Genomic DNA, 16,953 nt, shown 5'->3' with positions numbered 1-16,953 from the left:
ATAACTTCTTACTTTATTTTTAGAAAATATTACAAATACAAGTATGTGAATTAACAAACAAAAATAATGTTTGAATATTATAGAAATACATTATTTTTTGTATGCAAGATTTTATAGAAATATTATAATATTTATTTATAATTAACTCACATTTAAACTCATGTGTAACTTACCACATGTATATCCCACAATTTTTTTTGTGGGTTCAACAACTCCTACTATTTCAAATCAAAGTTAGTAACTCATACTAATTCTTTTTCAAGAAAATAAAACTCAAACTAATTAATTAGAAGAACATCACTCTCACCCACTAATGTATATTTACTACTTGATTGAATCATATTGACCATAATAATAATTTATACTGTACTATCTGAATGATTTCTCACTAATTATATAAAATTATAACTCTTTAATTCCATATATTTTGTAAATGTGCTTCCACCACTAATTATAATTGCATGAACAAACAAACTAAATATTTAAATACCATATTAATAAAAATACCTCTTTTTCCATACCCTTTTTCAAAAATATCCCTACTTAAAAACTTTATCCAAAATGCTTTTAAAAATTTGAAGTATACTCAAATAAGTATAAAAGGAAATCTCTTTATTGAAAACAATTTATAATTTCATGTTTTTCTAATGATATTTTGCAGTTTCAAGTGAGAAAAAAGAATAAAAGTGTAAAAGTTAAATTTTTTACAAAACCAAAAATACTAAAAAAAACGTATGTAAAACAATTATCCAATAAGCTACGCATTGCTTGGTTACATACACTTAGTACAGAGAGCTGAAGTTTTTGTTGTGGAAATTTGCAGGTAACTAAAACTTGTAGCTTTTACAGCTATTTTACGAGAAACAAAATGTAAGAGGAACTCATAATATTATAATCTTCATCACGCTAGATCACAGTTTCCACAAATCATAATATTAGCTGAAGCAAGCAAGCACAGACAAAAACAAGATCACCTTAGCAAAATCTTGAACTTTTTATGCAGCATCCTCTCTTTCTTGATCAAACACTTCTCTTGTTTGAGAAGAAGATGACGCAGTAGCAGCAGCAGCACTGGCCTTGGAATACAATCCAAGCTTTTCCTCTAGTTTCTTCCACTCAGTTACTAAACGCGGAGGGAACTTCTTCTTCACAGTTCTAGCCACTCCTCTAGCGTCTTCCATTCTATTATTCTTCACCAATCCTTCAGTCAAATGCTTACACGTTTTGAAATCCGGAATCTTGTGCACAACCGCGCTCTTCTTAAACACTGCTAAACCTTGATCATACAACCCGTTTATACACAGATGAAATATCAATGTCCTAAACGTGGCTGCGTTCGGAACACAATCGTGTTCTTTCTCAAGCCCTTCATACACTTTCTTGGCTTCACCCATCATCCCTTTCACGCAGTACGCAGTCATAAGATAGTTATAGCTAACGGTATCAGGTTTCAATCCTACACTACTCATTTCTTCCATCAGTTCCTTGACTCTTTCAGGGCTTTCCTTGGCAGCATTCATCAGTCTAACATTATAAACCGTGTTATCCAATTCACAACCTTTACTAACCATCTCGTTCCACAAGCTTTCCGCTGCATCGACTAAACCATTCTTATACAAAGACCCTAAAATAGTGGTGAAAGCAATGATGGTAACTTCAACGTCTTTAACCTCCATATCTCTCATAATCTCCATAGCTTTTTCAGGCGAACCAGAGTCGCAATACGACTTAATCAACATACCGTAAGAGATTTTATCAGGAGTGATATTATTATACCTCTGAGGAATTTCGTCGAACAGTTAGGGGACTCTTTCAAACAAGTCAGAGTGAAGACAAGCGGCGAGCAACGCATTGAAGGAAACAACGGATCTGGGTGTGCCGAGCTGATCCACCTCCTCGAACATCGTCATAGCATGATCAAACATTGAAGCTCGTCCGTAAGATCTGATCAACGTAGAGAGGAAAGTCTCTGTTTTTATCTTTGGGCTGTTTTTGTGAGACTCGATCAGAGCTTCTATGTCGGAGAAGCGTTCAGATTTGGCGAGGCGTTGGACTGTTAGCTCCATGGCGTAGCGTGAGGAGAGAGGAGATGAGGGGTTCTTGGAGACGACGGAGTTGTAAATCGCCAAGGCTTTGTCGGGATCGTGTATTTTGCGGAGTTTGAGTTTAGCTTTGGAGATAGTGATTGGGGCGGGAGAAGTAGTGGTTACAGCGGCGGTGGAGAAACGGCGGAGGAAGTTCAGATAGAAACGAGACGGCGCCATTGCAATTTGCAAGCAAGATTTCGACCCCACCGAGCACGGAGGAGGGAAGGATAGTGTGTGGTAAAAAAAACTAATGCAAATGTGTTTAGGGTTTAAGTAAGACTTTAAAAGTGGGTTTTGCAATTAAATAAATAAAAACTTAATTGTTAAGAAAAAGGATCATTCATTCTATTACCATTTACCACCAACATTTGAATGATTTTCATGCTTTAGAGAAGCTTAATCTTAATTTTAAAAAATCATCAAATGATCAAACTCAAGTTTTTTTTTAATTTACACATTTTCTACAACATTTTTGCTGGAGTATGTAATTCTTCTATATGCTAGAAAAGTTTGTTTGTTCGTTTGTTTTTTTTTCTCTTGCAAATTGTAGAAATTGATAGATCGAAATAATAGTTAAGACCTTTAGTTCGGCCTTTCATTGTCTGTGAAGTTGGTTCTGGGGAAACTGCAAGCTTTTGGCTTGATAACTAGACTGGATTGGGACCTCTCCTCGACATCACGGGTCCCCTTGGTCCGCAAACCGCAGGAATCCCCCAAAGAGCAGTGGTGAGAGACGCTTTGAGAGGTGCAAACTCGTGGTTAGTCACATCTAGAAGCCGTAACCCCATCATCAATTTGCTTCGGAGCGCCCTTCCAGCAGCTGATGATATTATTTACTGCCAGCATGATGATACTTATTTATGGAAGACGGACCATCGTCATCCATCAACTACATTCTCTACAGCCGCGACATGGCAGGTGCTTCATCCTTCCTCTACCACCCTTTCCTGGCACAGTTCAGTATGGTTTTCTCACCACATACCTAAACATGCTTTCATTACTTGGGTGGGAGCATGGAATAGGCTGCATACCAGAGACAGATTGAGGAGTTTGGGTCTCTCGGTTCCAGCGGTTTGCATATTATGCAATTCGCATGATGAATCCAGAGACCATCTATTCTTCGATTGCGCGTTCAGCGAGGCCATATGGACCTATTTTACCAGACGTGCCCATCTTAACCCGCCAAACCAGTTTATGCTTTGTCTCAATTGGTTACAGGGGGTGTCTACCAACAAGAATATAGCTCTAATCATCAAGTTGGCCTTTCAATCCTCACTTTACCTCATTTGGCGTGAACGGAATCAACTGATACATGCTGCCACTCCTCGGCCACCTGATACTTTGCTCAAGGAAATCAAACTCCTACTCAGAGCTAAACTTGATCCTCTCTCGAGAGAACAACGTTATCTGTTTAACGGACAAACTCTGCTTCACACGTGGTTTGAGCTGTTTCAGGATTGAATCCTCCCCAATAAAGTCTCCTCACTGTAATTTTGCTTGCTTTTTATATTTCTTGTTGTTGGTGACCAGGAAGCTTAGGATTGCCGTGCTAGCGGGCGAAGATTTGTTTTTACCCCTGTACGACCTGTGGCTGGCTCTTAAGCCTTGTAAAGATCCTTTTTCGGAAATTTAAATATATATTAAAAAATAACAAATAAAAAAATAATAGTTACGGATTCAATTTGAGAAAGAGTATTTTATTTTTCCTCTTGCACAAAAAAAAAAAAAAAAAAAAAAAACAACCCCCAAATTGATTTGTAAAGAAGTAAAAAAAAAGGTGCTAAAGAGCTTAGTGGATCTACAAGGAAACGCTTAATGGGTATTATAGGCCCATCTAGTGACGGCACCACTCCTAAAAGAAACCTCTTTTCTTCACTGTCCGTTCTAAAACGCTACAAAAATCTCAGATTTCTCAATCGGCGACGGAGTAAGAAGAAGAAGAAGAAGATGACGACTCGAATCGCTCCTGGTGTTGGAGCTAATCTTCTCGGCCAACACTCCGCCGAGAGGAACCAAGACGCCACTGTTTACGTCGGGAATCTCGATGCTCAGGTAAGGTTCTTCTTTTTTAACATTTAGGTTTCGTGTTTTCTCATCTTCCTCTGTGATTTTAGTTGACGATTCGGTGAAATTGATCCCATTTCCCTCTTTTGAAATGTCAGCTTTCTGAAGAATTGCTTTGGGAATTGTTCGTTCAAGCCGGACCCGTTGGTAAGTTTCATATCAATTTCTCATAGGTTTTTTTTTTTTTGGTTAGGGAACTTAGTACAAATTATGACATTAGCTTTCCCTGGGTTTATGAATTGTATCAGTTAACGTCTATGTTCCGAAAGATAGAGTGACAAATCTTCATCAGAACTATGGATTCATTGAGTACCGTAGTGAGGAAGATGCTGACTATGTAAGTTGTTTCTCTTTTCCCTTTACTTTTAGACTTCTGTTAGGTACTATGTTTTACAAAAGTTCCATGTTTTTTGTGTAGGCGATTAAGGTTCTTAACATGATTAAGCTCTACGGGAAGCCTATACGTGTTAACAAGGTATCAAATTCTTTCTGTATCTTCCAGTGTTTAGCATCTTATCTTCCAGAGTTTAGATGCAGAGACTTGTTTAGTTTAACTGTTATTACTTGCTAAACATTTTGATTGCTGATTTATATTTTTTTAATAGGCATCTCAAGATAAGAAAAGCTTGGATGTTGGTGCTAACCTTTTCATTGGGAACCTTGACCCTGTAAGTATCTTCGCGGGGTTCACTCTGATTTTAGTTACTCTACAGATGTAACTTATTCTCGTAGTCGTAGCTGACCAGGTTTTGTTTTGTTTTATAGGATGTGGATGAGAAGCAGTTGTATGATACTTTCAGTGCATTTGGTGTGATTGCTTCTAATCCTAAGGTATTGTCTTTATTTCATTAGATTTCAGTCCATGATTCTTTATCTCGTTAAGACATCATCGTTCCACTGCTGAAAATAATGGTCTTGCGATTTAGACTCTCATGTTAGAAACTTTTCATTTCAGATAATGAGGGATCCCGATACTGGAAACTCACGAGGTTTTGGTTTCATCAGCTATGACTCCTTTGAGGCATCTGATGCTGCTATTGAGGTAATTAATTATCTGCTTCTTTCAAAACTCTCCGTACTATGATACTTGCTTGATTCCAATATATCTAACATACATAGCTTCTCTGTTCACCTAATCCAATAGTAGTATATTCCTCTGAGCGTTGTCTGACTGTTGCAGGCAATGACTGGACAATATCTATGTAATCGTCAAATTACAGTCTCTTATGCATACAAGAAAGACACCAAAGGAGAGCGCCATGGTACTCCAGCAGGTTAGGCTCTTTATACTCTACTCTTGTCTTCATTTTTGGATTCAGTTTCTCTCCATCATTTTGAATACAACGCATGACTTTTGGGAAATGCAGAGAGGCTTTTGGCTGCCACGAATCCAACTGCCCAGAAAAGCAGACCCCATACACTATTCGCAACTGGGCCCCCATCCAATGCTCCTCAAGTTAATGGTCTACCACGTCCGTTTGCTAATGGCGGCATGCAACCTATCCCTATCTCAGCCGCTCGTCCACCACCACCACCACCTCCACAAGTATATCAAACTCAGCCACCATCTTGGCCATCTCAGCCACAACAACACGGCATGATCCCACCGCCCATGCAATTCCGTCCACCTCCGGGTATGCCGCCGCCACCACCTCAGTTTCTAAATCATCAACAAGGTTTCGGTGGCCCGAGGCCGCCGCCACCACCTCAAGCCATGGGAATGCACCAACATGGAGGCTGGCCGCCACAACACATGCAGCAGCAAGGAGGACCACCACAACAACAACCACCACCACCTTACCAACACCATCACATGTCTATGGCTCCACCCCCACCACACCAAGGTTGATCATAATCATCTCTTCAGTCTTGGACCAAATCGACTATTTGTAAACCATTTCTTTCATGACAAGTAATCACACCAAGGATTTTCTCACTTCCCTTTTAGATTCAATGAAACCTCAGTGAGAGAGAGAAAACACAATAGTCTATATTGACTTGTCTGCAGAGAATTTCTTATCTTCGGTTTAGAGATAAGAGAGAGAGAGCGCGTAGAACTTAGTGTCAATGTCTGGTTTGTAGTGATGTTCTTGTTTTGTGTTGCAGAATCTCTGAATCTCTGATGCCGTGTGCTTTAATATCTTACCAAAACTTTGCTGTAAAAACTCAATAATTCTTGCTTCTGACCTTGGAGGTTGCTGTTTACTCTAAACAAAAAAGAAGACAGGGAGTGATCAGTGATGGGAACAGAGGTGGCTTGATGTTCAAGTTATGGACCCATTTCTCCTTTCACTTCTTACTACATCCAAACTCCAATGCTCCTTCTGACCATTCTGATTTCTGACTGATTCATCTCGAGAATCAGATTCTGTGATGATGATTCAGCTTCAGTTTTTTAGAAAAACCCTGAAAACACTAAGAGATAGAGACACATCTCTGTATATGTTTTGTTGTCTGAGAAGTGTGAAGGACAAATATTCAATTTTAAAATCAAACTTTTGTTCTTGTCTCTTATTGATTTCAATCATTTGTCACTTCGTTTGCTGAGTCAAAAATGGTCCACATCGACCGTCCAAGTGTCATCTACTAAGCATTTTATAATCGGACGTGTAAGATAAGAAAATGAAAAAGTGAACATCTGTTCCTATCTCAAGTGTTCTCTTGTATGGTAAAAACGTGAAACCCACAGTTCTGCTTCTTGGGTTGGTTCAAACTATTTTGTATACAGATAAATTAACTTCTTCTTTTTTTTTTGTAATTTTATTTTGTTCCACAATAATTAATTATTGCGTGTGGATATGAATAACATATTTTTCTTTAGTGGTTGGTGTTGACGAATATGAATAAAAATCAATGCAATCTAAGCATTGGAATCTAAAATCGTACAAATATATAGTATTTTAAATTGGCCTAACGCATTTAAATGATTACATTTTTAATAATTGCACCGCCGCATAATTTACATCGATCACTTAATTAAAAAGATTATTTAGTTAGACATTAAACGTTATTATTGTTTTTAACACTCTTCATAATCGGAGAGTCGAACACTCGAGAAGGAGGATGACCTCCGTTGAACACCACTACCGTTACGACCGGCGAACAAAGCAACCCAAATCTCTGAAAACGCTCTAACGATCGCGCGGTGGTGGCGTTTCGCGTTTAGCGATAGGAAGCAACTGAGAAGCTGCTCAAGCTCAGCTACTTCGAATATCTTCTTCTCTACAATCATCTCCATCATCGAACCTTTGAAATCTTCGTAAGGATCCTCCGATCTCTTCACCACCGCCACTCCTTCAACCATAACCGCAGCCGCCGTCGTACACGGCATCAATCTTTGAACAAACGAGGAAAGCCTCGCCGGAGATGGTGGTGGTGAAGAAGACTCGCTTTCTTCCACGATCGCTGACTTTTTTGGAATGTGTCTCCGACGCCTTGTGACACGTGGCAGCTCTGAGGAGGAGGAATTTTCCGGCGAGAGGTTTGTAGAAGAAGGTAAGAGACTCTCTCTGTCCGTCTCTTCTTCGGCGGAGGAAATGCTCCCTCGCCGCCAAGAGTTTGATCTCTCCTTCTTCTTTAAACGCCGGCGTTTATCTTTTTCCGACCCACCGTCGTAAATTTTCCGGCGAGGCGTTTCGTTTTCTTCTTCCGTGACATGAGCGATCACGTGCCACTTCCCCTCGCTTTCCCACTGAAACGTCGGCGTCTGCGGCGGAGATAACGACGGTGAAGTCTTTCGATCAACAATATCCAGCGTAGTGGAGGAGCGTCCGCGGCCAAACACGGTTAAAACGTGTAGTCTGAAAGAAGAACGACGACGTTGTGGCACGGTGGTGACGACGGATGTTGAGTTGACCGATGGTGGAGTACGACGGAGACTTGAAGGAACAGGATTAAAAGGGAGAGAGGATGGATCTTTTGAACGACAACATTTGAATGAGAGGATTCTTGAAATCTTTAATTTGAAACATTTTGTCATTATTTTGTTTTCTTGTATTTTTTTTTTGTTTGGTGTGTGGAGAAGTGAGTATGGAGCATTTATCAAATGAGAACTGTTGTGCTTGTCTCTTCTGCTTCTACATATATGCAAACACTTTCGTATGTCTATAGTATTTTACATAAAATTGTGATATATTTCCTTGCTTTTATGCCGACATTAGATTTACTAATTATATAATGTATCTTATTTTTGTTGACAAGTTGCAATAAAGGTTAATTGTAGTTAGTTTTTAATCCTAGTAAAATGGTCAAATAAAAATTGTATGTTTAAAACTGTATGTTTTCAAAAGCAACCCAAATGAGTGAGTTGACGAAGGTTGGATACTTGAATTAGATTTGCAGAGCTGCTTTGTGTATGGCAATGGTACATTAACCAAAAGAAACATATAGTACAAGTGAAATCCCTATGATAGATACATGTGGAGTGCTACACAAATCATAAACAAGAGTTTGAATTGTGATATAACCTTTTTGACTTGAGAGCATGTAAATAATCGAATTTGGTTCATAGGAATAAGAAGATAGTTTGTACAAATTTGAACTAAAGTCATCAACATGTGTGAGGCCTGTATAAGTCAAAAAACACCTGTGAAATTGAAAGGTCGAGAAAACGGCTAAATTAAACTACAAAACAACAAATTCCTGTCTACATTTTTTTTTTCCTTTTTGACCATAAAATACGTTTTTTTGTTTGTTTTGTCTTTGTCTTTTAATACATTTTTTCCTTTCTATATATTTAGATGATTAGATCAACGAATTTGTTAATATATATTTTCATAAATCTAAAAGACTCTCGTAACGTCGCATAGAATCTTGTTTAGCCGTATGCAAATCTTGTTTAAACTTGGTCAGTTTTGTAACGTAACGTGTATGTTGAAACTTATGATACAAATTGACAAGCTAATTGTTATGCTCACCGCCTCACACTAATCCTAAGAAGTTTATATACAAAAAGTCCTAGGTCATCAAAGAGATGAAATCGACATTGGCAGAAACAAATACATAGTACGAGTTAGCTTGCATTTGGACTTAGCGATTAACAAGCAAAAGTCCACACAATTGTGACTAACAATTGCAAACCGTAGAGACTATTTTCTGCAACATGAATTTCAATGCCATCAACAATTGTGATTTTTCATTAGTTTTGCTTCTACCATATACAACACATCGACCATTCGTATACTAATCAAATACGGTAGCAAATTTTAAAAGTTACCGCGCGAAAATGAATGCAAGCAACTTAACAATAAAGGAGAAAAGTTGTATGATGAGACAAAAAAAAACAAAAAAGTCCATCTTCGAAGAAGCCTCCCCTCGAAACGAACGACCAAAGGATCCAAGGAGACAATATAATCTGCTCATGCCCCAAAAGTCACATTTCTCCATTTCTTTTCCTTATTTTAACATATTCCAACTTTATATGTTTTTCTTTCTAATTAATATATGAAAAAGTATTACAAAATGATTACAATTAGATGCTCCTTATTAGATAAAGAGTCCAAAGATAAATTGTCAATTCAATCGATTCCATTACAAAATCAGATTTAAGTGTTTGCTTTTTTTAATAAAATAAAACGTATTTTCTTTTCTTGTCTTCAACAGTTAGATTAGAATTTAGAACACATTACATAAAATTCGAGTTTTTATGATTCTTGATCAAATTGGGCCTTTGGTCATATCTTTAAAGAAGCCTTTACATCCAAATCAGAGCTTGATTGAAGTTAGAAAAAACACAAATTTTATGAGATATTTCAGAATCTCGACTGAAATTTACTTCGATACTAGGTGATACCCCGTGCTGTATACTATAATTAATTGATGTATATTTCAAATGCATAAAATGTTTTGATTTATGTGTTTTTTATAATTTTGAAATTTTAAATAGTGTTGAGTAGTATATTTGGTTTACTTACATGGTAAATGTTAAAACATATTCAGATAAGTACGTTGTTTAAACATCATTAATTATTTGCACGGTGATAGATATATATTGATCGTTTTGCAGTTTTTAAACGATAGTGGTATGCTTAAAAGTATTAAATCCAAATATCATATTTTAATTTAGTTTTATTTTGGATGATTGCACGTATATAACCTACGCATAACTATTTTAGAATGACAAAAACATCTCATCCCATCCCATTTTGTCCTGTCTTGTCCTGTTTTATCTCGTCCATACCCGTAAACATTTTTATGTCCCATAACTGTTCTCTTTTAAATAATTAACTATTAGACAATTTTTATCGTCCAAAAATTTTGGGTTAGAACATAATTAAAATTTGTGCTTTTCTCACATTTTTTTACATATAATTTATTTCCTTCTGCAATAGAAGATTTGTTCATAGTAAATAAATTGAAAAACTACTTATTAATGTTCAATTTTGCATAAATATATAGTAATACAATATAGTCAACCAATTGTAATTATTGAATTTTAGAGTTTTAAATACTTATTTTAGGGTAATTACTATTTAAAAATACAAATATAAATTGAAATTTGTTTGCTTCTTTTTTTGTATTTTAAAAATGAAATATTTTATAATTTTTCTTAAACAACAAATGTAATCCATGAAATAGTTTATTTTCATAAAGATATCTTATTTTTATTTATGATTACAAAATATATTAGTTACATAAGATCTTTTTAAAGATATTTGTTGCATATCTTGTGTTTTAGAGAGTATTTACAAATAAGTTGATTTTAGATATATTTTATATGTCCATTAAAATAAATTCGAATTGATTTGTATTAATTTCAAATATCTTATATATTAATTAACTTTATATTATTAAGGCTATAATGAATATTTTACTATTTTAAAATATCTTTTAACAGTAATTTAATTTTTATTTTAAATTATTTTTGAAAATTAAACTGGATTTATTTATTTGTTTCGAAAACTGTGAGAAAAAATATGCACAAAAAATTAACTGTAATTTTCTTTTCTTGTTTTTTTTTTCCGTTTTCTCCTAAAATATATATAAAGAATCAGAAATTTAGATTTGATTTATTATGTATTTAAATGTTTTCCTTATTTAATTCTGATGTATATGTTTTCCTTAATTAAATATTCTAACCTATTACGATTTAGGTAAGATTATCGTTGATTTAATACATAATAAATATATTGTTAGAGAAAATCGAGTCACTAACTGGGTATTAAATAACCCGTGGGTATCCGATTTAATTTGAATGGTTAGAAAATTATATACTAATGTATCTATAATTACTGATTACTTATCATTTTATTTAAAAACTACCAAAACAAAGTCATGGTCCAAAAGTTGGTTCACGAGTACTCCTGCTTTAATAGTATAGACTAGATTAAGACCCGTGCTAGAGCACGGGTTGAAATTCATTTTATTTATATTGTAATGTTTATATAAAATATTTTTATATGATTGTTTTTAAAAGTTTTTTTAGATAAAATATTATGCAATAAAATCATATGCTAAATATGATGATTTGAAAAAGATACTTATTTTGTAAGTTTTATATTGTTAATGATTCTAGATAAGTACTCGTGCTATAACACTGGTTAAATTTTATTTTATACAAAATTTTGTATATTTTCTATTTTAAAATAAAATTTTAATATGTTGTATTAGTTTGTGTACGTGAAGTTATTTCAACAATATATATTCTACCTCATGACTGGAATGTCATTATAAGACATAATTTTGTGAATTTGGTTTTTAAAAAGCGAGTTATTATATTATTAGTAATTTAATATATTGTTATACTTTTTGTTTTAATATACTTGGTTTTTTGAAATTCTTTCATATTATAGTGACATATTATTGACATTGCTATAACAAAATTTAGAGTGTTTATAGTTTCTAACTTTAATATCTAGTTTCAATATTTTTAAAATATTTCAAAATAAATTATTTAAAGTTTAATATATTATATAAAATTATAAAACTCAACAAAAAGTATGAAATTGAATTTAAATATTCAAATTTTGACCTGTTTCTCAGTAAATTTTTTAATTCAATAGATATTATTTTTAAAGAATAATATCAATTAAACTTGAATATTTTATAGATTGGATCATTTATATTTGTTTTTAAAAATTCAACTTATGGTAATATCCGGAAATAAAAGTATTTTTTAATTATAATAACTAATATGATAATTTATTTGTTTCACAAAATAGACTCATATATAAAAATGAGAGGTGAAGTATGATGATAATTAACAAATTAATATGTTAAGTTAGATAACAAATGATTTTATTTGATGAATAATTTAATAAAGGAAAATAATATGGGTAAGTTAGATGATATCAAATGATTCTTTAGAATATTCTCTTTAAGATTTTTGGAAACAATAAATCCAGACTATACAAATATAATATAAAACTTAATATATACCCTATTTGTAACCAACTTATTAAAATTATATAATCTACAAAACAATGTTGTGTAATTCCGTTTTATTATATAGGGGATATGTTTTATTTAAAATACGAACTATATATAGAATTGATTTAACATAAGAGATTATTTTCAATTGTTAGTAATTCGAAGCATGTATATGGACTATATATAGAATTGACTTAACATAAGAAATTATTTTCAATTGTTAGTAATCCAAAGTATGCATATGAACCTCATTATTCACCTCCTTATAAAATAAGAAAACAAAATTTGTATACATTAAGGTTAGGTAAGCTCAAGCTTTGACTTGTTTCTCTAACCACTTGTTGAACCTTGCCTTCATCGTCGCCTCTTGTAACGTCCCGAACGCCACCTCTCAATGGGACCATGTATAATCCCAGTCAATGGGCCCATCTTCCTTAATGAGCCTCACGTCCTCTCACTAAGCCTGTGAGCCCATACGTATCCGACGGCCGGTTTGCTATGTCTGGGAGGTTTTAAATACGTGTAACCGTCCCTACAAATCACCACATGATCTTTTCCTGTATTTTGTCCTCACTTGCACAATTCCGACAGTCACTTCCCGGAAGGTCACCCATCCTGAGACTACTCTAGCTCAAACATACTTAACTCTGGAGTTCTCTCAGGACCCTTGACCAAAAAGATAAGTGCACTTTGGTGACATAGGTGGCCAAATCAATTCTTTTAAACCTCTCCTTGCATGTCTCTGAAACTGAGTGTCACAATCCACCCCCACTAACAGATCGCAACATCCTCATTGCGCACCAAGACCGTCACCCCCGACGGTGTGAGTCCACTCGACTCCACACTTGTCATGGTTTGGCTATGATACCACTTGTAACGCCCCGAATGTCACCTCTCAATGGGACCATGTCTAATCCCAGTCCATGGGTCCACCTTCCTTAATGGGTCTCACGTCCTCTCACTACTCCCGTGAGCCCAGCCGTATCAGACGGCCGGTTTGCTACGTCTAGGAGGTTTTAAAGAATTGTTACCGTCCCTACAAATCAGCACATGATATTTTCCTGTGTTTTGTCCTCACTCGAACAGTTCCGACAGTCACTTTCCGGAAGGTCACCCATCCTACGACTACTCCAGCTCAAACACGCTTAAATATGGAGTTTTCTCATGACTGTTAACCACCTATGTCACCAAAGTGCACTTATCTTTTTGGTCAAATGTCCTCAGAGAACTCCATAGTTAAGCGTGCTTATGCTGGAGTAGTCTTAGGATGTGTGACCTTCTGAGAAATAACTTTCGGAACAATGTGAGTGAGGACAAAACACAAGGAAAGATCATGTGGTGATTTGTAGTGATGGTAAACAAGTCTTTAAAGCCTTCCAGACGACCGTTAGATACAAATGGGATCACAAGCCTAGTGAGAGGACGTGAGGCCTATTAAGGAAGATGGGCCCATGGAGTGGGATTGGACATGGTGACCACTAAAAGGTGACGGTCGGGTCGTTACAAGTGGTATCAGAGCTGAACCCAAATGAGTGTGGAGTCGAGTCGGCTCACACCATCGGGGATGATGGTCTTGGTGCGAAACGAGGACATTGCGATCTGTGAATGGTGGTGAATTGTGACACCCCGGTTTCAGAGGCTTGCGGAGAGGTTTAAAATAATTGATTTGGCCACCTATATAACCAAAATGCACTTATCATTTCGGTCAAGAGTCCTGAGAGAACTCCAGAGTTAAGCGTGCTTGAGCAGGAGTAGTCTCAGGATGGGTAACATTCCGGGAAGTGACTGCCGGAACTGTGCGAGTGAGGACAAAACACAAGAAAATATCATTTGGTGATTTGTAGGGACGGTCGTGAGCCTAGTGAGAGGACATGAGGTCCATTAAGGAAAGTAGGCCTATGAACTTGGATTGGACATGGGGCGCACTGAGAGGTGGCGGTCGAGGCGTTACACCTTTGGCTCCCAAGTCTCCTCTAACACACCATCACAGTTCCACTAGACTCTCATCAAAGAGATCTTCTTTCACCAAAGTTCCTTGATCCACCTCTCGAGAACCCTCACCGGTCTCGCCACAAGAGAGTCATGTTGGGCTGAAAATCTGTAGGAATCTTAGCCAACACCTCGTCATCCTTGTGAAGACACTTCCTCAGCATCGACACATGGAAGACCTTGTGGAACGCATGCATAACCTCATGCAACTCCAACCTGTATGCAACCAGTCCCACCCGCTCCACAATCCTGAAAGGACCCATGTACCTCAGACTCAACTTAGTCTCTGAGATAGACCTGTTTGGACTCTGCAACATGACCATCTTGAGGTACACTCTATCATCCACCTGGAACTCAATGTTCTTCCTCCTCTGATCAGCATAACTCCTCTGCCGATCCTGAGCCTCTCTCATGTTCAGCTTGAGCACCTGGATCTTCTATGTGGTCTCCTGAACAAAATTTGCATCCAATATGCTCCTCTCGTGATCATATCCCACTTCTATCATCCGTGACACAGGCAAACCAACCACAAAGTCCATCGTGATCATATCCCACTTCCATTCTGCAACAGGTCACTCGGCACCTGATGTTTAGCCTTCACTAGCTAGCAGGTATCACACCTCGAGACCCAGCTAACGACATCCCTCTTCATCCCGACCCAATGATAATACCGGTTGAAGTCACGATACATCTTAGTCGCTCCAGAATGAACAGAAAACTTGCTGGAATGAACCTCTCTCAAAAAGATCTTATAATAAAGGTTGCATATACAAAGAAAATATCTTTAAACCATCGTTGCATGATTGGTAATTGTTAGCAATAATTCAAAGAGCTAGAATTCATGGTAGCAACAAAAATTATGGACTCCAATACTAAATAGTTGCTACCATAAGCCAACTCTAGTATTTATTTAAATAAATTACGGAGTTAATTACTTAAATAAGTATTGAAGTTAGCTTGTGGTTTGTGTTTGTGGATTGGAGTACTTATCTAAATAACTGGAGTTTTTTCCTTTGGTAGTTATTCTACAACAAAAATATGTACACCACTATGCAATCTACAATGTAAGAATGTATACATTTCATAAGAAATAAACTAAATTTAAACCTAAAAAAATAATAATAGGCATAAGCAACCATTCTTCTTCTATATACGTGAAGATGCAGATTATTTCGAACCATTATATTAAACCACAAATTACAATATTAAAAATTATCATTAACGATTAATGTAAGAAAACATAAAAGGATTAGCATATAATCTTTACGATTAAGGAGAGCCACAAGAACCCATAACAAAATAGAAAAAAAAGGTTACATGTTATATATTAATCAAAGAAATATATCATAGGCACTTTTGAAACCTAACTGGCTGCTGCGAAATGGCGTCAGCAAATGTCAACTTCAAAATGTAGGATCCTCCATCTTTTGTTCGGATTTGAGGCTCTCATTGATGCCAATCCATTTTATTATAAAACATTGCTTTAAATTTATATACACATGAAAAACAACATTATATGTTACATTTACTCTATTTCATTTAAAAATCAAGCATACGCTTATGAAGTGGAGAAGTGCATAGTACATTTTTTGTAAGAATAATTTATTATTCTCTAATGCTAACGAGTATACTAAACCATAATTATCATAGATTCGTTATTAATTATATGATCTAATGAATGAATCTTATAATAAGCTTTTGGTTAAATTTTTTTACTTTTATAGAGTTGTCAGATTTTTTAACTCATATATTCGAAAACATTTTTTTCTTTGTCAAAGGGTTATAATTCATGTTCCATATGCAACAATATTTTCAAAATTCATCACCATAAACATCAGTTGAGCTGTTTTGTTTTTTGTGTGTTTTTTGTTGTCTTTTTCTCTATTTTTAGAATATCATCCTTTCATATTGTTTTTTTTTTTTTTTTTTCACAATGCAAATCAATTTCCACTTGGTAGATCGGAAAAGAAACCATATCCAGAAAATATTATGCCTTAGGGGTCAATCATGCTTCCCCATTCTTAGATGAGCACACACATATTTAGTCATATTATTATGTGTGCACATATCTTGATATATAAAAAGAATATCGAATCCATCTATATAAAGAAATAACTTTATAGTGTTCATTCAAGCAAAAGGAAAGCACTTTATAAAGTTCTTCAACATGTGATTTAGTTCTAGACAAATCTATTGTTTAATCAATTAAACTAAGACGAACGTGGCTGATCCTTAGGCTGGTGAGAATCCATCTTCGCCACAGAATAAATAAACTAGATATATGCCTAGTTTTAACGCTGGAGACGTGAAGTTAATCCGATATATTCGCATTCTCCGGCGTCACGTCTCCCTACCGTAGTAACAGTAATTATTCCGTATTAGTATGTTTTTTTTTTGGCAACCAATTCCGTATTAGACTATAAGATGCTGACAATTGAATATTAGA

At 35.5% G+C, this 16,953-nt stretch overlaps 2 protein-coding genes and 3 pseudogenes across 3 annotated transcripts; 2 read left to right on the top strand and 3 right to left on the bottom strand.

Moving 5' to 3' along the window:
- Positions 1 to 728: 728 nt before the first annotated feature.
- Positions 729 to 2,933, bottom strand: LOC104767211 (pentatricopeptide repeat-containing protein At2g18520, mitochondrial pseudogene; annotated as a pseudogene). The gene has a single exon (XR_015590640.1). The product of XR_015590640.1 is annotated as a pentatricopeptide repeat-containing protein At2g18520, mitochondrial pseudogene (transcript).
- On the bottom strand, positions 1,800 to 2,264 carry LOC147920966 (pentatricopeptide repeat-containing protein At2g18520, mitochondrial pseudogene; annotated as a pseudogene).
- On the top strand, positions 2,585 to 3,548 carry LOC109130911 (uncharacterized; annotated as a pseudogene).
- A 238-nt stretch (positions 3,549 to 3,786) lies between these two features.
- LOC104767210 (uncharacterized) lies at positions 3,787 to 6,316 on the top strand. The gene is made up of 9 exons (XM_010491253.3): positions 3,787 to 4,139; positions 4,250 to 4,298; positions 4,400 to 4,488; positions 4,570 to 4,626; positions 4,757 to 4,819; positions 4,917 to 4,982; positions 5,107 to 5,193; positions 5,332 to 5,425; positions 5,519 to 6,316. Exons 1-9 carry the CDS (start codon positions 3,903 to 3,905, stop codon positions 5,998 to 6,000), a joined length of 1,224 nt encoding a protein of 407 aa, XP_010489555.2. The 5' UTR covers positions 3,787 to 3,902; the 3' UTR covers positions 6,001 to 6,316.
- A 715-nt stretch (positions 6,317 to 7,031) lies between these two features.
- Positions 7,032 to 8,290, bottom strand: LOC104767208 (transcription repressor OFP7). The gene has a single exon (XM_010491252.3). It carries the CDS (start codon positions 8,128 to 8,130, stop codon positions 7,171 to 7,173), a length of 960 nt encoding a protein of 319 aa, XP_010489554.2. The 5' UTR covers positions 8,131 to 8,290; the 3' UTR covers positions 7,032 to 7,170.
- Between the last annotated feature and the right edge of the window lie 8,663 nt (positions 8,291 to 16,953).

Source organism: Camelina sativa, chromosome 19, assembly GCF_030686135.1.
Source record: "Camelina sativa cultivar CO46 ecotype springtype chromosome 19, ASM3068613v1".
Lineage (NCBI taxonomy): Eukaryota > Viridiplantae > Streptophyta > Magnoliopsida > Brassicales > Brassicaceae > Camelina > Camelina sativa.
The sequence above is the reverse complement of the archived record's forward strand: the minus strand, read 5'-3'. Positions and strand labels throughout refer to the sequence as shown.